Here is a 21,361-nt window from a genome sequence, read left to right as displayed (position 1 = left end):
CAACAGCAGAAGCAGCAGCAGCCGCCGCCGCCGCCTCAGGGCCCTTTTGCTGCTTTGCAAAGCTGGGCGGGAGCGCGTGGAAGGGCGCTGCCGAGGCGAAGCGGCGTCCAAACGGCGCACGCTCCGGCGGGACGAATCCAAAAGGAAAGCGGGCGCGCACGAGCCGAGCCCAAACCTTTCCCCCCCTCCCCCCGCGTTTCCACGCCGCGCTCCCTCCCGGCCCTTTAAGGAGCCCGCGTTGGCCACACCCTCCCGCGGCTCTTGGCGAGCCCTCCCTCCTCATTAATATGAAAGCCGAGGCGCTGCTGTCTAATGGGCGATGAAGCTGTCACTCCGGCACCTACTTGTTGGGTGTTCTCGCCGCCGAGGGCGCACAGAGGAGCCGGGCGCGGAGTGGCGGCAGGCGCGGCGGCAGCAGCAGCAGCAGCAGCAGCGGCGGCAGGGGCAGCTCCTCCCTCCCTCCGCCTCCCTCCCTCCCTCCTTCTTTCGCGGACCTTTCCTCTCCGTCTCGGCTGCCGCGGGGAGCGCACGGGTCGGCGGCGGCGGCTGAGCGGCGCGCGGCCAGCACCTCCGCTCGCAGCTCCCGAACCCTTTTCGGGGAAATAAAAAGCATCGAGGATTTTTTTTTTTAAACCGGAGGGAGATCGGGAGTGAATCCCAGGAGAGAGAGAGAGAAAAAGAAGGAAGCGGCGGCTGCACCGGAGTGGGTCCCTTGACCTCCCCGCTCGCGTGTGTGTGTCTGTGTGTGTGTGTTGCCGGGCGTGCAAAGCCACCTCCCTTGGTCCTTTGCCGCCGCCGATGCTGCGAGCCGCGGCCGGTCGATGGCTTGTCGGGTCCGGCTTCTCCTGCACCGCGCCTGTCTTCCCTGATCCCGCGCGGCGTTCGGCTCGGAGCAGCAGGCATGCGGGATTGTGGCGCCCGGCGGCACGGGGCTCTTTACGCGGCGGCGGCGGCGCTCCGGCTGTGCCTGCTCCTCCTCCTAACTTTATGGGTGCAGGTAAAGACCACGCCGGCTTCGGATTTGGGGGTTAGGGTGGGGGAGTTGGTGAACATATACATATATTTATGTAGATATATATATTATCTTATAAGGTGTGGAGGGGAAAGTTGCAGCCGGCTTGTCGGAGGCATGCATTAATTTTCTTGCAAAAGGAAAGGAGGCTGGCTAGGGATGGGCACGAACCGGGAGAACATTCTTGCCATGCCCGCCTTACCTTTCCACTTCAGCCGGCTGTGGGGGGGGGGGGGGTTGGGACTACCTTCCGCCCTTTTTTCCCCTCCCTCCGTTTGCATTTAATTAATTAATTAATTAATGGACCCCAGGGCTGCTTTTTTGGGGGGGGGTCGATCTCCCTCGGTGGACAGAGCGGGGGGGGATTCTTCTAAGGGTCTCGCTGATGTCTCCTCTTAGCCTTACCCTTCACCGTTTCCCGGCGCTGCGTTTGCTTTTGGACGGCGAACGCAATAGCAAACTTGCGCCGGGGGACCCACGGTGATATTAGGGATTAATTTATTTAGTCGATTCCCCCGGACCCTGGCCTGTTTCGAAAGCAAGTTTTTCCCTGGCTGCTGGCCGAGCGCCCTAAGGAGGTTGTGTTTATTTCTCCTTAGGGAACCTTTTTTCCCCCCAAGGGCTGCTTTCAGTTGCAAATGTCCTGCAAGTTTCTTGATGGAGACACAGCGAAGGTTTTCTTTGCCCTCCTCCTCTTTGTACACCGCCCCCCCCGTACGTCCCGACCATCTTTTAATAGTACGTATAGTTTTAATAGTTTTATCGGAAGGCTGCTTTGCCGTAGGGAACTCCTTAAGAGTGGCGGCGGCTTACCGATCTCGCGTGCACTTTCTTCCCAAGACCCTGTGCCGTTTAATGAGGTTCGATTCCCTCTTTCTCTCGCTGTCCCCTTTTTTTTATTTTTGCTTTTTTATTTTTAGGTCTCCCAGTCCACGGGCTATTTCGAGCTGCAGATTAACTCGGTGAAGAATGTAAACGGCGAATTGTTCAATGGGGAATGTTGCGATGATGGCATGAAAAGAGGCCCGAATCTGGACTGTGCCCGGGACGAGTGCGATACTTACGTGAAAGTCTGTTTGAAGGAATATCAGGCCAAAATCACGCCCACGGGAGCCTGCAGTTTTGGCTCCGGATCTACTCCCGTTCTTGGTGGAAATACTTTTTATCTCAACAACCGACATTTTCATCCGGGAAAAAGTCAAGACATGGGCCGGATTGTGATACCTTTCCAGTTTGCATGGCCGGTAAGGTCCCAATTTTAATTTCCTTGACCCTAAGCCATGATTATTGAGCCGCCTTCCTTAGAAGTCCCTCCTTGATCAAGGGTGCGTCAGTGCGCCCTGGTACTGCAGGGAAGGAGAGAGATTGATTTTAATGGTCCTTTTCATCTCCCGCTTTGTGAGTAACTTAAGATCTGTAACTCGAGGTAGCTTTTTCTTCCGCGCTTTGTGGTTTTATAGTAGGATATGGTGTCTCGTGTGCGGCTCTTGGCTTTGCCGTCCCTCCCACCCCGCGGAAGGAGGGAGGGGAGGCGGAGGCGACCTCGCTCAGGTTTCACTCTGGATTTGCAGGCGGCTTTGTAGTAGCAGCGAAATCCCCCGAGCGCCGTTTTGTAGGGCGAGATCGGTGGGGTGCAGATCGGTTTGAGTATGGGTGTTGTGTATAATATTTTTTTTTGTCCATGGGAGGGGGGAGTTTAAGCTTAATAAAGACTTTTTTTGGTCAGATCCAGTGGCTGGAGCCCAGCTCCTGGTTTAATCATGAGGGTGGATCCGGGTGTCATTTTACCTTTAAGGGGGAAAACAACAACACCCGGAGGCATCTCCTCATAGGGGTGTGTCTGATCCTCGTAGGAGCAGCTGCGGAGAAGAGGAAATCTGTTGCTTGAAGGCCTGCTTTTCTTTGCAAGAGCCAGGTGTGAGCGGCCAAGTCTGTGCGAAGCCTGTTTGGTTTTGCACGGAGCTTGTGTGTGCGTGCGTGTATGTGGAGTATAGATAAAAATCATTGCGGCTTACAAGCTCTTGAATCTACCCTTCTGGGGTGTGTGCGTGTGTGGTAAGGTACTGCTCCAAACTCCTTTAAAAAAAACAGAAGAGCAATAAAGCGCATTAATTCATCTCGAACTCTCCGTACAATAAATGGAAAAAATGGACGATGTCTTTATAGACCCTATCGCCTTTTTTTTTTTTTTAAATTTGGATTTTATTTCGTTTGGACCACACGGCTACCCTTTCCTCCATAAATGGGTTATTTATTGCATTTGCAAGTAGTCTTTTTCCAGCAGGGGGCGCGTGCGGCCAGCTTAGCGCTTGTGTACTCCCTTAAAAAAAACACCAAACACACAACTATTTCTCCTTTAAAAAAAAATAAAGAAGGAAAAAAAATAGGCAAGCAAACAAACGTGAAATGTATATAGCAGGGCGTGTTTAAAAATAATAATAATTTTAAAAAAGCACGGAGCAAGGAGAACGAGGCCAGCGGGGCGTGGAAAGAGGCGTCGGTCGGGGCCCGACCGCCCTCGCTTGGCTGGTGCAATTGCAAGCCGGCAGCTGCTCTTCGCCCCGGGGCGCGAGGGAAGTGCCGGGCGCGTGCTGCTGCTCGCGAAGGGCGCGAGCGGCTTGGCTCCTGGGGATGAAACCTGGCGGGGCGGGAGGAGGCGTGGCGGGAACGGCTCGCGCGCCTGGGCAGCGACCGTTGGAAGAGGGAGCGTGCGAGGGAGGAGGAGGAGGAGGAGGAGGAGAAGGGAGCGCGTTCGCTCTTTCCTCTCATTCCCATTAGAGCCTTAGGGTCAAAATACTAGTGCCTCCTTTGAATGGGCCTGCCGCCTTCTGAGGGGAAGGACTGAGGATACCATTTATTTCCATTGGGTTTTTAAGATTGGTTTTCAGTAGGATAGCATTCCCCCCCCCCATAAAAAAGGCTTTACTTTTACCTCAGAGTGTTCCTATGTAATGGGGACACCTGTGCCCACCTTTCAGTTGAGGAAGGCGGAGGGCTTTTTTGTTGTTTGTTTGTTTTGGGGTTTCTCCTCATGTTTTAGCCTGTCATCTCTCTCAGCCCCACCCTACATGACCAGTGAGATGAGGGGAAAGTGCCAGTTCCAGATAGCTTGAGGGCCCAGAGTGCCTCGCCCCTGCTTTAATTGATACCAGGGTTTAGCCTAGGGATGGGAACAGACAGCAAAGCTGCCTTTTAGGAGGTAAAAAATTAAATTACACCAAGGGCTTGTAAAACTTTTGGGGGGGGTCTACACCTCCCATGTTATCTTAAGCAGCATATTAGAGTGGTTTGCAGCAGTTATAGTCCAAAAAGTAGCTTTGGATCCTTTTAAAGAAACAAGGTGAGGTAGAAAATGTGTAAGTAAATAATATTTTAAAGTTCTGGTTACTATTCATACAACCCTACAAAGAATGTCATTTAACAATGGGAATACATTTGTATATATATATATTTTTAAAAGTCATGCTACATTCTGTTGTTTTGAGCCTCCATTAGGTGTGGGGAGATGGGCAAAGCCTGTTGTCCCCTTTTGGAAGGATTATTGGCTGAGGGGAAATATCCTCTTAACTTCAAGTTGTCCTAACTGCCAACATGTGCATCTGAGAATGTCTTTTTGACATCTGATTGTCAAAAGTATTTTAGATAGGACTGAAAAGAGTTGGGTTTCCATAATTTCCACTGCCCCTTTTTTCCTTTCTGAAAGGGTAACCCTTTAAAAATCTCTGCCAGGCACCAGCAAGAAAGCAGATAGACAAAGAGCCCAACCAGCAGTACTTTACATGTTCAGTAAAGTTCTTGGGGTCTGGAGATCTGAGAGCCATGGTTTAGTCTGAGGCTGGTTGGGCACAACTTACTCAACTCCACAGTTCTTTTTCTGCATGCAGTAGACAGCTTTGTCCTCATACTCATTAAGAAGTGAGGGGAAGGAATTACGATGTGAAGTGCTGTAAGTAATGGAAAGGAGTTAGCTAAAAGCAAGTTATTTGATCTAAATAAGCCTATAGAATGTGTTCTCCTGGATTCTTCATACAAGTAAGGGGGAGGATATGGCTCTATACTGTAACTTAGGTGTTGAAGGCAAGCCGGTTGGTCACATCTTCATTCATGAGAAATCTCGTGAATGAAGATGTCTCATGAATGAACAAACAAGGACATTTACCATTTCTTAAGGACTGTGCCAAACTGAGGAAATCTTGTTCCAGTGACTGGGTAATATTTCAAATTTGGCTGCAAGTGATTGCGCTACTTAGTACTGTATATAAACATAATTTTATCCCAACTTGTCTAATAAGGTATTTGGCATATTTCTGTCTGGTTTCATTCCATTGAGGTGTTCTGTATTAGGTTGTGGGGGATGTTGAAGGATTGGCTGCTCTTTGCTCACCAAGAATGGGAAGAACAATTAAATTTACATTGCCTGGAAACCTGAAACCTATTGCCCTAGTCTGATTGCAGGGTTGGAGATTGTGTTTTGGAAATGGCTTTTAAAAAAAGAAAATGGGTGCCAACTGGCCATGATTTTAAGGATTTGTTTTCCTTCTGTAACACCCAACCTGATGATAAGTCCTGTAGAACTTGAAAGCTAGTGCCTGTTTGTGAGATTTTAGTGATTTAATAAACATATCACCCCGCCTCTTGAGCTTTGGGTTGTGTATAAAGGCCACAAGGCTTTTTTCTTCTCTGTGTATGAACAATGCTTTTCATGCTTCTTGCTACGAAGGGGTACATTTTTTCAAAAAGATTGATTCACTCTCCTGGATTGTTAGGGAGGTAGGAATTTGATAGCAAGATGAGTTGGAAGAAATATGGTGCTCATAGCTTGTTTGCCGGAAATTGAGTGCTGAGTTTAGCAGTCTCGTGGCACAATTGATAAACTGCAGTACTGCAGCCAGAACTCTACTCACAGCCTGGATTCAATACCAGGTAGCTGCCTTGAGGTTCACTCAGTCTTCCATCCTTTCAAAGTCGTTAAACTGAGTACCCAGCTTGTGTAGCTTGCGTAATTAAATTGTAAACTGCCCAGAAGTTGCTTTAAGCATATTGGGACAGTATGTAAGCAGCATGCTTTGCTTTGCTTTGAATTTGAAAACCAAAAGCAAGAATTCTGTGAGTAATTCAGGCACTTAAGTACAAACTGTGCTATTTTCTATATACAGTAATTTAAGTAGCAACTTTTACTCTTTTGAATTGGTTGTATTGATAGGCATTCAGTAGAATTGGTTAAGGTATTGCTACCCAATATCTTTTGGGTTTATATTGGAGGTTAATATTCTAATTTGATTTTCATAGTCAATTTCTTTAAAGTACATTATCTAATAAAGCATGTTATTGGCATCATCCTCACAGCAGGGGGAGTGACCTAAATAAATGGGGAAACAGTTTAGAATCTTTGCATTTGTTACAGAAAAACAGTACATTTATCAAATTTGTGAGAGATCCCGATGACTTTCCTTGGATACTAGTTTTGTTGCAGGGGTATTTCTTCCAAAAAATAAAAACAGTATTCAGAGTAATTTTATTATGTGAATATGATGGATACTGGCTGGGTTGCTGTTACCAGTCACCATGGTGACCAGAACTTTTCTTTGCCTACATGAATCCTTGTGAACTCTGAAAAACTATACTTCAGTCAAAAGGCTGAACATAATCCCAGTATATTGAAATATGGGGGGGCATTTGTATGACCTGAAAAGCAGTTGCTGGTAGCTGATGTGTAACCTGAAAAAATCAAGCAGCTCCCAATAGCAAGACTTCTATCCTTTGTTCAGTAGGAAGAGCCCTATTGTAAATTTTAAGGTGTAAAACTTGTGGTACAGTACTCCCTTCTCATGGCATAGTGGTTAAACTGCTATACTGCAGTCGAAAACTCTGTTCATGACCTGAGTTTGATCCCAATGGTCTCAGGTAGCTGACTTGAGGTTGACTCAGCCTTCCATCCTTCAGAAGCTGGAGGGAAAGAGCAATGTGTATCCTGCATAATTAAACTGTAAATTGCCCAGGGAGTGCTTTAAGTGCTACGGGGTGGTATGTAAGCAGCACACACTTCTGTAATTCCTCTGCTGCATGTATCCACTGTTCTTAGGAGCAATGAACTTGAGGTGTAGCTTTGTGTCTGTATCAGTACTTTTTCTATTTTGAGGCCACTCTTTCTGTATCTGATATGGGGAATACATTAAGGAGGTGTTTGGGATATTTTAGAATGCATTTATATGAATCACTAAGAGGACTTTTTTGTATCACTTGCATCCTATCTTAATAGTAAATGTAGTTGCGCCACAGATTTACACCAGTGTTCATTGGCAGTTGTGCATTACAAAGAAACTTATTGACTATTTCAGATTTTACTGAGAAACCTCAGATTCTGAAAAGACTACAGGAACTTTCCTGGGACCATTTGGAATAGCCTTACCATCAGCCAGTTGTTTCTGTTATCTTGTGCTTGCTAGTTCAGGTATATTACAGAGAAAATTATGGTTTTTTCATTGTAATATTGCTTATCTTTTTCTTAAGGCATTTCAAATGTATTTTCATTTTAATAGAGAGAATATTGACTCTAAACAATCTGGTTAAACTCTTGTTCTACTCATATCAGTTCTGATGTGGTCCCCAAGCAATTTATTACTGAGCAGCATTAGTTTTTGTTCCTTTTTAAAGGAAGGACAGTTTACTTCTAGAGCTTGAGTAGGAGCTGTCAGTCTGAGTGATGTACTATTTTTTTGCATGTGATTAACTGGCTGGTAGTAATTTTTCAAGATGGCTAAAATTTGTATGTATGTATTACTAATGGAGTGATTAGGCATCCTTCAGTCTCGAGAGACTATGGTAACGTGCTCTGTATGGAAGACTTGTAACAGCATCTAGTGTGGCTAAGAAGGCCAATTTGAGAGTGGCCATTCATTCCTCACTGGAGAAAGATACAATCTGTCCCCTATCCAGCTCCCTGATTTTCCTGAGTTTGGGACTGCCTCTTTGCCTTGGCCTGCTGGACAAGTGTCTCTTCAAAATGGAAGAGGCCGTGCTGCAGTGCCTGCCTCCAGGCTGAACACTCAGATGTCAAAGTTTCCCATCTGTTGAGGTCCATTCCTAAGGCCTTCAGATCCTGCTTGCAGATATCCTTGTATCACAGCTGTGGTCTCCCTCTGGGGCAATTTCCCTGCACTAATTCTCCATACAGGAGATCTTTTGGAATCCAACCACCAGTCATTCTCATGACATGCACAAGCCAACGTAGACATCGCTGTTTCAGTAATGTATACATGCTAAAAATTCCAGCTCATTCTATGATTACTCTGTTTCGAACTTTGTCCTGCCAGGTGATACAAAAAATGCGTCGGAGGCAATGCATGTGGAACATGTTCAGCTTCCTCTACTGATGTGAACGAAGGGTCCAGGACTTACTGCAGTACAGGAGTGTGCTCAGGACACAGGTTCTGTAGACCTAGATCTTGGTATATGCCGTCAGCTTGTCATTAAGCCATACTCTCTTTGTGAGTCTGGAGAATGTGGGAGCCAATGCGTTTATCCAACTCGACATCTAGGGAGAGAGTGAGCCAAGGTACACAAAGTCATGAACAACCTCCAATTCTTGTGTGGAGATGGTAATAGAGGGAGGTGAGTCCACGTCCTGGCCCATGACTTGTGTTTTCTTCAGGCTGATTGTTAATCCAAAGTCTTATTTATTTTATTTATTTATTGTATTTATACCCCGCCTTTCTAGTCATTTCGACCACTCTAGGCAGCTTACAACATAAAGGATAACAAGTTCAAGAAAAATTTATAACAATTTATAAAAATTTCTAAAACAATTCACGAGTTGTTGGAGGTCTTCAGCAGAGTGGACAACAGCAGCTGCATCATTGGCAAAGAGGAAGTCCCACATGCATTTCACCTGGACTTTGGTCTTCGCTCTCAATCTAGAGAGATAAAAGAGCTTTCCATCTGATCCAGTCCGCAGATAGACATCTTCTGTCGCAGTTCCAAAGGCATGCTTCAGCATGACAGCAAAAAAGATCTCGAACAGGGTGGGCGTGAGGACACAGCCCTGTTTCACTCCGCTTTGGTTGTCAAAGGGATCTAATGTTGAGCCATCAAAAACTATGGTGCCCTTCATTTCCTCATGAAAGGACCTGATGATGTTAAGGAGTCGAGGTGGACATCCAATCTTGGGCAGTATTTTAAAAAGGCTATCCCTGCTAACCAAATCAAAGACCTTTGTAAGATCCGTGAAGAACACAAAGAGTGGCTATTGTTGATCCCAGAGGGAGAATACCATGTCAGTGGTCGATCTATTAGCTTGAAATCCACACTGTGATTCTGGATAGACTCTGTGTGCAAGCACCTGGAGTCTCTTCAGCACAACATGGGCAAGCAGCTTCCCTACAATGTTGAGAAGAGAGATGCCATGGTAGTTATTGCAGTCGCCCCTGTTTCCTTTGTTCTTATACAATGTGACGATGTTTGCATCCTTCATGTCCTGTGGTACTCCACATTCCCTCCAGCAAAGACAAAAGATTTCATACAAACTTGGTGGTGGTGATCTCTTTGCTGTGGAGGTCGTCAACCCCCGGTCCGCGGCCTGGTGCCGGTCCGTGGCCTGAGCTGGACCGGACTGCAAAGACAGATCTCCCGCCCCTGCATACACTCTCCTCCCCACAGCTGCTTTGTGCGTGCCAGCACTGGCATGAGCGCTCCCCCACCCTGTTAAGCATTTGCCCAAACGCCCACAGGTGTGCAGGTGCTCCTGCACATGCACAAAGGGGTGGGGGAAGCACTGACGCTGGTGCATGTACCCCCCACTGCTTCAAGCATGCGCCAAAGAGCACGCACGCATGCCGAGCACGGGAGTGCCCCGCCTTCCTCAGAGGCTCAGCTGGTCCGTGGTCCCGAAAAAGTTGAGGACTGCTGCTTTACAGCACTTCAGCAGGGATGTTATCCTTCCCAGGTGCCTTGCTGGAGGCGAGGGAATCCAAGGCCACTTTTATTTCTGCTAAAGTGGGTTCGCTGTCCAACTCTTCCAAGACGGAAGAGTTGAACATTTAATGCCTCTTTGGTTACTACATTCTCTCTGGAATATAGCTCAGAGTAGTGCTGCACCCAGCGTTCCATCTGCTGTGCTTGGTCCTGGATGATCACGCCTGTAGCAGTCTTCAAGGGAGCAGATTTCTTCTGTATTGGACCTAAAGCCTGCTTGATACCTTCATACATTCCCTTGAGGTTACCTGTGTCCGCTGCTATCTGTATCTGAGAGCAGAGCTGAAGCCAATAATCATTAGAACATCTCCTGGCAGCCTGTTGGACTTTGCTATGAGCAACTTGAAGCGCCTGCAAGTTGCACTCACTAGAACAGGGTTTATATGCTGCTAGAGCTCTCCTCTTATCCTTCATGGCTGGCATCAACTCCTCTGAATGGGCTTCAAACCAGTCTGCCATCTTTTTGGTCTTTTTGCCAAAGGTGAACAAGGCGGTGTTATACACAGCGTTCTTGAAATGTTCCCATCGTTCAGGTGCATCAACCGGGCCTGGAAGGGTTTTCTCCAGCACTTGGGCAAATTCCTCCACTTCTCTTTGATCGTGAGTCTTGCTGATGTCAATATGTGGTTTTCCTTCTTTTTTCGTTTGATGTAATCTCTTTGTTCACAGTTTTACTCTACTACAAACCAGGGAATGATCAGTGTCGCAATCAGCACTCTGGTAACTGCGTGTGATCGTAATACTAGGAAGGCTAGAACATCTAGTGAGGATCAAATCGAGCTGATGCCAATGCTTGAATCTTGGATGTCTCCAGGAAACTGTGTTGAAGCTTCGTATTAAAGAATGTATTGCTGACACAAAGACCACAATAACAGCAACACTCCAGCAAGTGTTGGCCATTTTCGTTCATCTTCCCAATGCCAAAACAGCCTAGACAAGTGGACCAAGAATTGTGAGCAGCACCAACTCGAGCGTTAAAGTCTCCGAGAATGAACAGTGGTTCTTTCTCAGAGAGTTTTTTGATAGTAGCTGCCAGATTGTTGTGGAATTTGTCTTTGACTTCTGTTGTGGACGACAGTGTTGGTGCATATGCATATGTCCCGCTGATGAGTGGAGTTGCAAAGACAGGTTTCTTTCACTCCCCACAGTAGATGGAACAAAGGATCTCAGCAGAGTATTTCTGACCGCAAAGCCAACACCATGTTCCCTGGTCTCATTCGATGGTTTTCCCTGCCTGAAGAATGAGAAGTTTTTTTCTTTGACAGATCCCATGTCTGGCAATCTCATCTCTTGCAGGGCAACAGTGTCCATCTACAGTTTACTCAGTTCCATGTCGATGACAGTTGTCTTGCACACGTCATCTACAGTATTTTCTGCAGGTCGTCAGAAAAGCCAGGGGTCATTGTCCAAACATTCCAGGTGCCCAACTTTAGGTCAGACGTTTGCTTACAATTGTTGCATGGTGCAAAGTTATCGATCTGCTTGTCGGCTTTCACCCTAAACACCACGCACTCCGTGAAGTTAACAGACCGTGGTGATATAGCACCTTACTGTCTGGGGACTGCCCATCTTAAGGCGGATGGTAGCTACCTAGTGAGGTGCAATGACCTCTCCCACCTTTGGAAGTAGCCCCTGGCTATGCTCTTCCCCCCCTTTCCCTTCCGAGGCTTGCTGAAGGCTGGAGGAAGAGGCGGGAACTTTAAAATTGCTTTCAGTCAAGCCTCTGCAAATGCCGATCGCTGGGCAGAGGGACCTGCGCAAGTCCTCCCATGGTGCAAGGTAAGCCCCAGGGGACCCCCAAAGCCAGGGAGTGTGGTTTCGGGGCACCCCCACCAGGTTTCTGATGACTTCTCCTGCACCATCAGAGCCCTGGCGGGGGTGCCCCAAAACCACCTACACCCGCTTTAGAGCACTTTGGAGGCTTTTCCTGACTGTGCAGGAAAAGCCTGCAAAGTGCTGTAAAGTGTGGTTTCGGGGCACCCCCGCCAGGGTTCTGATGGCTTCTCCTGCACCATCAGAGCAGGAAAAGCCTCTGAAGTGCTCTAAAGCGGGCGCAGGTGATTGTGGTGCGAAAAAGCCCCATTGGAACAGTCGTTTTGTGATGGGTAAAATGAACGCAAAAAGATCATCGTAAAGCGATTTCATCATAAAGCGGGGCAGCCCTCTAGCGAGGCACCACTGTACAGTATATGTATAAAAGTATACTGGCAGTCCATGGGTTTAGTTGCATTTTCTTTTGTGATGTTAAACATTTTACTGTGAAAATGATCAAGTAGAAGTAACATTTTCAGTTCGGACAAGCTGCAGGCTAGGGGTTAACAAATACTTGGTTTTATTTTATGGAAAATTTATACTGCCTTTCAACAAAATTGTGAAAGTGGTTTACAAAAGTAAAAAGATAGCTTATAAACAATTTTAAATAAAGTCTTTCTGTGTGTGTGTGTGTGTGTGTGTTTTAGTTTTACATTGCTCCTGTTCTCTGCAGATTCTGGCAACCTTAGAAACCTTCCCCTACCCACCCATTTGTGATTGTATTGGGACAATAGAGTTTCTTTTGCTGTACATAGCTACAGTTGTCCTTTTGGCTGTTAGAAAATGTGCAGGAGTTGCCGTCCTCCCCATCCTTCCTAACTGATGCTAATGCCAGTTCTTGCTATCTTGGCCTTAAAAAAGATACAGTGTTCCCTCAAATGGCCCCTTTCCTTTTCAGATGCAGTAGCATATAATGGTTTACAAGAGGTGTACAGAGATGTTTGTGTTTATTCTTTGTGATCTTATACAAACCTGTGGGCCATATATGCAGTAATGTACTGGCTTCAATTGTATTTGCAATAGTCCAACTGGTGGGGGTGGATTTGATTGAAATCAAATTTATTTCAGTCATGATTTAAACTTTAAAAACACAGATTTTTTTGACAATTTAAATTTAAAAAGTTTTTTTTTAAATTTACATCGGGATGATTTTTTAAAAAATAACTCATTTTTATCCATCCTGCCCACTGGAAGAAAGAAAAAGAAATAAGCCCAGTCCCTCATCCACCCAATTCTCTGCTGTGCACCAACTGTTTGGGTGATGAATATTCCTTCCCACTTAGGGTATAGAGTAGCATGAATTTCTTGCCTGTGAACCTTGTACTTCAGCATGAGCTTCATTATCTTTCACTATATGTCAGTGTGGAGGAATAGCCTTAGTTTACTGCACTTGAATTGAGGCATGAGTCGGGGCATTTTTATGTTTTGTGTCTTAATTTGTAAAAAGTAGCTTCCAGTGGCTGTGTGGCTCAAACCTTTGCCGTTATATTAATCCTTGATTGTTTTGCAGGTGTCAGAGCTTCATGTGTTCTGACAACCATATCCATCTAAAGTATGCTAATTGTGCAGTAGTGTTGAGGAAACATTGGTTTTCCTGTATTACAGCATTTAACCTATCTGTACTTTCTAACACTTTCTCATTTTAAGGAGTTTTATCTTTAGGTTTGTAGTGCTAACATGCTGTGAAACATCTTGTATTTCTTGCACGGTGTTGCCAATTGCAAAGTGGTATCCTTTCAACTTGAATGAAGCTTTTACTTTGCTTTAATACTAAAGTACTCCCAGTTAATTAAAGGGTCCATGTACTCTTGATTTAATCCCAGATTGAAAATACGGTAGTCTGGAAAGTAAAGTGTTTCCGCATAGGAAAAGCAAGCCCCCCCCCAATAGCTTGTCACAGTTAGTTAATGTAAGTATGTGTAAACAGGTGGCTAGTCAGATTGATTCTTGGTGAGAAGCTTTGTAGCTTATTGGAAGGTTTTTATAATGTCTACATTTTTTATTCCTTAAATTTACTTTGAAGTGGATATCAAGGGGACTTGTTTCATAGTGACTGTAGTAGAATCAGACCAAGTCATGCGTGTTGAATACTCCTGTTTGAATATAACTGTGAAACTAATTTTGACTTCTAGATATTGGGCAAATTAGAAATAAATGAAACATAGATTATTTAATAATATATTGGTAAAATGACTCTTCAGGCATTTTGCTTGTGTAAATTTGGCTAGGAGTGCTCGTAACTACTGAGGATAATGTTAAGAAAAATTGAAAGCAGCAGGAAAAGAGTAAGAGTTAAGTATGAGATTGACTCTATGAAAGAAGAAGTGGCCTTGGGCTGGTAGAAGCTGAGTAGGGCTGTTATTGAGAGGGCATTTGGGGAGGCATTCATTTGTAAGGTTACAGTAAGCTTTCAAAATATATTTTTTAAAATCATTTAATAAAATTTTCAGACACAGAAGAATTATAACTAAAACAGAAATAACACAAAACCCTTCACAGCAACACAAGGGAATATTGTATATAAAGTTAAAATCTAATTTATTGATTGCAGTTAGCTGAAGGTGACTTGAGGGGACGTAACAACAATTTCCCCTAATGTAACTTTCAGCTTCCTGTGATCAATAATTAGGTTTTGCAACAATTGTTATATGCTGTCAAGATGCCTCTGACTTACAGCAACGCTTTGAATGAGTGCTTTCCAAAATGTCATGTCCTCAGCTGCTCTGCTCAGCTCTTGTAAACTCAAGCCTGTGGCTTGCTTGCTTTAGGGAGTTGATCCATCTTGTATTTAGTTTTCCTCTTTTCCTGCTGCCATTAACCTACTCAGCATTATTGTCTTTTCCAGAGAATCTTGCCTTTTCGTGATTTGCCCCGAATAGGACAGCCTTGGTTTTATTTATTTTTTGCCTCCAGAGATAGTTCAGCCTTGATTTGCCCTAGGACCCATTTGTTCATCATTCTGGCAGTCCAGAGTATCTAAAATATTCTTTTCCAACACCATATTTCAAACAAATATTCTGTCAACTTTCTTTACTGCCCAGTTTTCACACCTGTACATGGTCACTAGAAATATAAGAGTGTGGATGGTCTTGGTCTCCAGTGAAACCTCCTTACACTTGATGATTTGTTATTCCCTTTAAGCAATGACCCATTTTAGATGGAAAAGACAATTCATTTTATTCTTTGTTTTTTTTTATTTCATTCTTTAATACCTTTATACCCCATTGTCTGACAGTCTGGAAGTTAGAATGCATGACTGGTATTAGTAAATTTATGTTTCGAAATTCACTCTTCAAAGGGCAGAAAATCTTTTACATGTTTGTTCTAGCACACACTCTTCCATCCCCAAAATCGAACACATCCTGTGACTCAGGTTAACATACCACCACCAGAATACAGGAAGATTGGTGGGGGCACAGAACTAAAGGTTCTTCAAGGGCAAGGGATGTGTTTTAACAAAGCTGCATGACTCAAGGCAGAGGCAACAGCTGATGGAAAGGGAAATGGGTGATGTCTAAAAATTGTCAGGCATTTTGTCCTTAGTAATGGCAGTGAGGAGAATGCAAAGTTCAAAGCAAAAAGGGGAAGATGGAACAGTGGATGTGCTACTTTGGACAAGTCTTTTCAAAATTGTCATGTCTTGCATTACATTTCAGATTAAAATCTTGGGGTTGGATTTACTATCCTTTATGGCTTTTAACTATGATTGGCCTTCCGTTCATTCTTGTTTTGTACATTCCTTCTGATGAGTAATCTGAAAATAATGGAATTTCTATTAGCTTCTTTCTACATATGCATAACACAGTCGAAGAGAAGTGGGGTCAACCGTAGTACACTGAAATAATATTATTGTTGGATTGAGTTCAGTCTACAAATTAAACTCTAATTTAGGAATTCTCCCAGGATTTCATGTTTCTACAATCTTAGCTACTAACTGTTACACAATCAAAGAAGGGCTAGCTGGACTTAGTTTCCTTTTCAGCTATTACTTCCCCCATTCCCCATGACTGGAATATGAAAACTGTAATAATTGACTCTGAACCAGTAAGGATCATATTTGTAGTGTGATTCCTTTGTATGTCCCTAAAAATGTATGCACTGCACCTTGTTTTTAACTTTGAGAGAAGTATACGTGTTACTGAAGGTGTCATTCCTCATGATAAAATATGTTAGTGGGCATGTGTGTCAGGCAGCTGAAGTAAGCTGGGCCTGAGCTACCCTACGCTTTTTCTACCCATTCATATTTCTCACTCTTTTTCATTTGATCAGCAGTTAATCTTTGAAACATCTCGCTATCATGGAAATGAGGATTTTTTTTCCTGAGACCCACCTACTGTTGTCTTAAGAGACTAAGGACATTAGGCCAAATGGGAAAACCTTGTGGCCACATCTGTCCTGGGGACTGCTAGTTCCCCATCTATGACCTACTTCTAGTAATTGATACAGGTTCTTTCTGTCTGTCCCTCTCAGCCAAGTGGTCAAATCTTCTTTTTGCCCAAAGAAAATACCTGTATGTCATAATGTAGTATTTCTTAAGAGTCTTTTCACTCTTCAGTTGTGTTGCTCATTTTGTTAGTATTCAAATCCCATTCCTTTCGGAAAGCAAAAATGTGTGATGACTTATCCACTTGTGGTATCTGAAAGGCAGCCAACCATGCTCTTGTCACTTTCTCTTTTCCTTCATTTACTTTTAAAGTCTCTTTTCTCAAAGCAGTAAACGTTTATTTGTTTCACTTAGGCCACTGTTACTATTCATAAATCTTTTTTCATGTCATCCATCAAAAGGGAGATGGCTGCTTCTGGGCCCTTTTTTATAACAGCCTTCGTTAACTCAAGATCTTGCTGTTATAATTGGACTACAACACCTGTCTCCTTAGTCATCGTTGGTTTTAGTTAGAGTTCAGTGAAACTCACTTCTAGAAGGGTGGCCTATTACGTAGTTGTATCTCTGGTTGCTACAAGGATTCCCTTTTTCTTCAATCATTATTGAAGTAGGTAATAGAACAGCATTATTCTAAAGCCAAATATTTTTCTCATGTGTTCTTTTTGTCTGATTTCCTGTTAGTCTCAGTGAGAGACAGCTGAGTTCTCTGATGATTACTTGCAAAAATGTCTCACTTCCCAAGTTTGTTTGATAATGTTTCTTGAGTGTGTGAAGATTAAATGAATGTTACTTTTATTGCATAATTAGCACCATGCCTGGGATTTAAAAAAAATGTAGTAGACATCCTTTCTGAAAATTTCATTGCATCTGAGAGTGTGTGTGTTTGTGTGTGTACACACACTCTCTCTGTTGTTGTTTAGTCGTTTCCAACTCTTTGTGACCCCATGGACCAGAGCACGCAGGCCCTCCTGTCTTCCACTGCCTCCCAGAGTTGGGTCAAATTCATGTTGGTTGCTTCGGTGACATTGTCCAACCATCTTGTCTTCTGTCGTCCCCTTCTCCTCTTGCTCTCACTTTCTCAACATAAGGGTCTTTTCCAGGGAGTCTTCTGTTCTCATGAGATGGCCAAAGTATTGGAGCCTCAGCTTCAGGATTTGTCCTTCCAGTGAGCACTTAGGGTTCATTTTCTTTAGAATGGATAGGGTTGTTCTCCTTGCAGTCCAGGGGACTCTCATGAGTCTCCTCCAGCACCACAATTCAAAAGCATCAATTCTTCTGCGGTCAGCCTTCTTTATGGTCCAGCTCTCACTTCCATACATCGCTACTGGGAAAACCATAGCTCTGACTATGCATACCTTTGTTGGCAAGGTGATGTCTCTGCTTTTAAAGATGCTGTCTCGGTTTGTCATCACTTTCCTCCCAAGAAGCAGGTGTCTTAATTTTGTGGCTGCTGTCACCATCTGCAGTGATCATGGAACCCAAGAAGGTAAAATCTGTCACTGCTTCCATATCTTCCCCTTCTATTTGCCAGGAGGTGATGGGGCCAGTGGCCATGGTCTTAGTTTTTTTGATGTTGAGCTTCAGACCATTTTTTCTGCTCTCCTCTGTACCATAAGAATAAACCAGACCACCCCTTTTGCAGCAGTTCTAGTTAAAAATGAGAGGGGTAACATTTTGTAATCAAATACAATTTTCTTTTCTTGAAATAGTTGAAAGAAAGCCAAATTTTTGGAACAGTTTCTGAAGCTATTACCAATAATCTCCAACATTAAAAAGTTTGTTGTGGTTTCTTAATTTTAGTATTGGTGGTGAGTGATTCATGCACTGGGAGAAAGATTCTACAGTTAAGCTGATTTGATGAAAGCACTCTGGGATTAAAGATTGCAGTTATATTCCATGCACTACAAAAAGTTCAGTATAAATATCAGGTCAGTTTAAAAAACACTTTGATAAGACACATCTGTATAGTGCTCTTCTATTAGAAATGAATATTTCCTTGGGATTCATTATAACTTGCCTTTTCTTCTCATTGGATCTTATTAAGTAACTTACCAGAAGATTTTACACTGTTCAGCAGGAGTTGTCCTAAATTTCCTCTACAATTTGTAGTTAGCTTGGCTCACATCGGAGGCGGAACTAAATTTCAGACATCCATACATTTTTCACTGTTCCCAGAATCTTCAAGGGTTTGCTTAAATGGAAGAAGTTGCAACAAATTGATAAGCTTCAGGCAGTCTCAAATGATACTTTAATTATTGCTCATGTTCCTAACCGATTAGGAGAGTGATTATAATGAACATCAATGAAGTGGAAGAATGGTTAATATCTTAAGATTACTTTATACAAGATTAAGTTGGTACACAGCTATTCTTGGTGTAAGACATGGATCTCTAAACTATGGCCTGTGAGCCACATCCGGCCTGCCTTGCCTTTTTATCTGGCTCAGGTCTTTTCCCTTCAGCCCATGCGCATGTGTGTGTGTGTGTGTGTGCACACACATGTGTGTGTTCCTTCAGCCCTCAAAAATGTGTAAAATATATGATGTGGTCCTCATGCTGAAAAGTTTGGAGATCCCTGGTGTAAGAGAATCAATTTGCATTTATGTAACCAGTAGTATCACTGAAATAAAATTATAAAGTGAAGCAGCTCAGAATTGCCGTGCATCTTCAACAATTGTTCTACAGTTGTGGTGTTACTACGTTTTGGAATGAAGTAGATAATAATATTTCATCTGTGTTCTGAAAGACATCTGCAGTAAACGGAATAATTTTTCAGCCATAATTGTACAGAAATGAGTTTGCAATCTAGTTCATAAGCAAATGTAACTATTGAAATGATTTTCTTTTATATAAGAATAGCACTTGAGTATCACATTTCTAGACTTTCAGACAGATAATCGTTCAGTTGTGATTTAGGACAGCAGGTCAAAGTTCTGTTAATAGACTTGCCTTTTCCTGGGTCTGGATTTGTGAGTTGGATGTTGGTAAAGTCTTATAGGTAGTTAATCTGCTATCTGTGTAGCATGTTTATAGACTTATTAAATACAGTATGTTTCTTTTAAGAAGAATAAATAAGTCTTTATTTCTCTTGTGCCAAAGATGAAAACTTCATTGGGAACATGACTATTGAAAATTTTCCTGCAATTTAAAGGAATGTGCAAATTGGTTGTTTTGTTCAGAAATGAAAATGGAAGCTAGCAAGGAATTGTTTAAGGGAATTGCTACTCCAAAAATTATCATGATGGCATTTGCTATTTGGGAAAGTACTTGAAGTACATGAGGGGGAGGCACGTTGACTTAAATGCTTGCATTCTCTTGCACTTGAAAAGAGAAGTTAAAGTGGTTTAGGCAGTTTAGGCATCCTTCAGTCTCGAGAGACTATGGTAACGTGCTCTGTATGGAGGAATTGGAATAGTGTCTAGTGTGGCTGAGAAGGCCAGTTTGAGAGTGGCAATCCCTTCCACACGGAAGACAGATACAATCTATCCCCTGTTCAGCTCCCTGATTTTGCTGGTTTCGGGACTGCATCTTTGCCTTGGCCTGCTGGACAAGGGTCTATTCAAATTGGGAGAGGCTGTGCTGCAGTGCCTGCCTCCAGGCTGAACGCTCAGATGTCAGGGTTTCCCATCTGTTGAGGTCCATTCTAAGGCCTTCAGATCCCGCTTGCAGATATCCTTGTATCACAGCTGTGGTCTCCCTCTGGGGCAATTTCCCTGCACTAATTCTCCATACAGGAGATCTTTTGGAATCCGACCATCAGCCATTCTCAGAACATGCCCAAGCCAACGCAGACATCACTGTTTCAGTAATGTATACAGTACATGCTAAAAATTCCAGCTCCATCTAGGACTACTCTATTTGGAACTTTGTTCTGCCAGGTGATACCAAAAATGCGTTGGAGACAACGCATATGGAATGTGTTTAGCTTCCTCTCCTGCCCTGCGCAGTTAAGGTATTAGACATGATTTCAACATTTTCTATGCTTTGTAACTTCTTTGAATAGCAGAATCTGTTACATCCTGTGGAAACTCATTGTTGGGGAGGGAATTGAGTCCTCATTGTTATTGTTACACCATTCATGTGAATGGTATAAATGTGTCAAAAAAACCCTCAGAGAATTGTTGAAATATGTGCATAGGATTGTGTAGAAATCAAAGCAAACATTCCATGTTTATATCTTTTCACCCATCTCACTAGGTATTTCTTATTAAAGAAATTGATGTGCTGTGTGTGTTTGTATCAGTATATCTGTCCTTTTACAGAAAAAAGTATTTACAGTGGTGCCTCGCATAGCGAGGTTAATCCGTTCCGGATTAACCCTCGCTATGTGAAAACATCGCTAAACGGATGCGTTCCAATGGGCCCTAAACTTACCGTTCAGTGAAGTTTCCTCCATAGCGGCAGCCATTTTCGCGCCCTCGGTAAGCGAGGGGAGGGCGCGAAAATGCTGTACGCGGCCATTTCGGGGCTTCCGGCAGCCATTTTGTAACCGCCGAACAGCTGATCCGCGGGCATCTCAAAGTGAAGATCGGTAAGCGAAACGCTTACCGATCGTTGCTATGCAAGTTTTTGCCATAGGGACCGACGCTATGCCTCCGCATTAGCGATCCTGAAAAAGGGATCGCTATGCAGATTCGTCGTTATATGGTGCGCTCGTTAAGCGAGGCGCCACTGTATAATGGTGAAGGAAGGGGCAGAAATGAAGAAAGGTAAACAGTATTTAATCTTTCATTTCATTTGCCGTCATCTAAACATTTTCTCTGTTGAGGTTCCATTATTTTAAGCAAATATAGAAAGAAAAATAACTCATTCAGTGCTTCTGATTTTAAAACCCCATACAGTAGTCTAGCAATGTCATACACAGTTTGGTCAATTGGTTCAAGAATAATTCTCTCAAATCTTCTCCACACTGACAGCAGATTAGGTACAGTACTTAAACACCTTCTCACAGGATGGGAGAAATACTTTTAGTTACTCATATACAAATACAGTACAAGAATCAGACAAGCAAGGATTTACATTAATTGGAATTGGTGTGTGAACAGTGAATTTCTTAAGAATTATTCATGGTTACTAGTACCAATAAAACAAAAGTTGCTTTAAAGCAGTTTACAAATTTTTCTGGAACTTCTTGGAATATCTTTGTTGCACAGATTGGAGGCACTGCAGTTTGGTCAAATCTTC

General features: G+C 43.5%; 1 protein-coding gene across 2 annotated transcripts in view; it reads left to right on the top strand.

The window, feature by feature from the left end:
- Positions 1-769: 769 nt before the first annotated feature.
- The window catches only part of JAG2 (jagged canonical Notch ligand 2), a 138,764-nt gene continuing 118,172 nt past the window's right edge, over positions 770-21,361 (top strand). For both annotated transcript variants that reach the window (XM_020800754.3, XM_020800753.3), the window contains exons 1-2: positions 770-997; positions 1,933-2,256. In XM_020800754.3, the coding sequence (XP_020656413.3) occupies positions 902-997; positions 1,933-2,256 (420 nt within the window). In that variant the 5' untranslated portion in view covers positions 770-901. The remainder of the gene's footprint in view (positions 998-1,932; positions 2,257-21,361) is intronic.

Source organism: Pogona vitticeps, chromosome 1 (genome assembly GCF_051106095.1).
Source record: "Pogona vitticeps strain Pit_001003342236 chromosome 1, PviZW2.1, whole genome shotgun sequence".
In the NCBI taxonomy this organism is placed as follows: Eukaryota; Metazoa; Chordata; class Lepidosauria; order Squamata; family Agamidae; genus Pogona; species Pogona vitticeps.
Note: the sequence above shows the minus strand (reverse complement) of the source record. Positions and strands in the feature narration are given on the sequence as shown.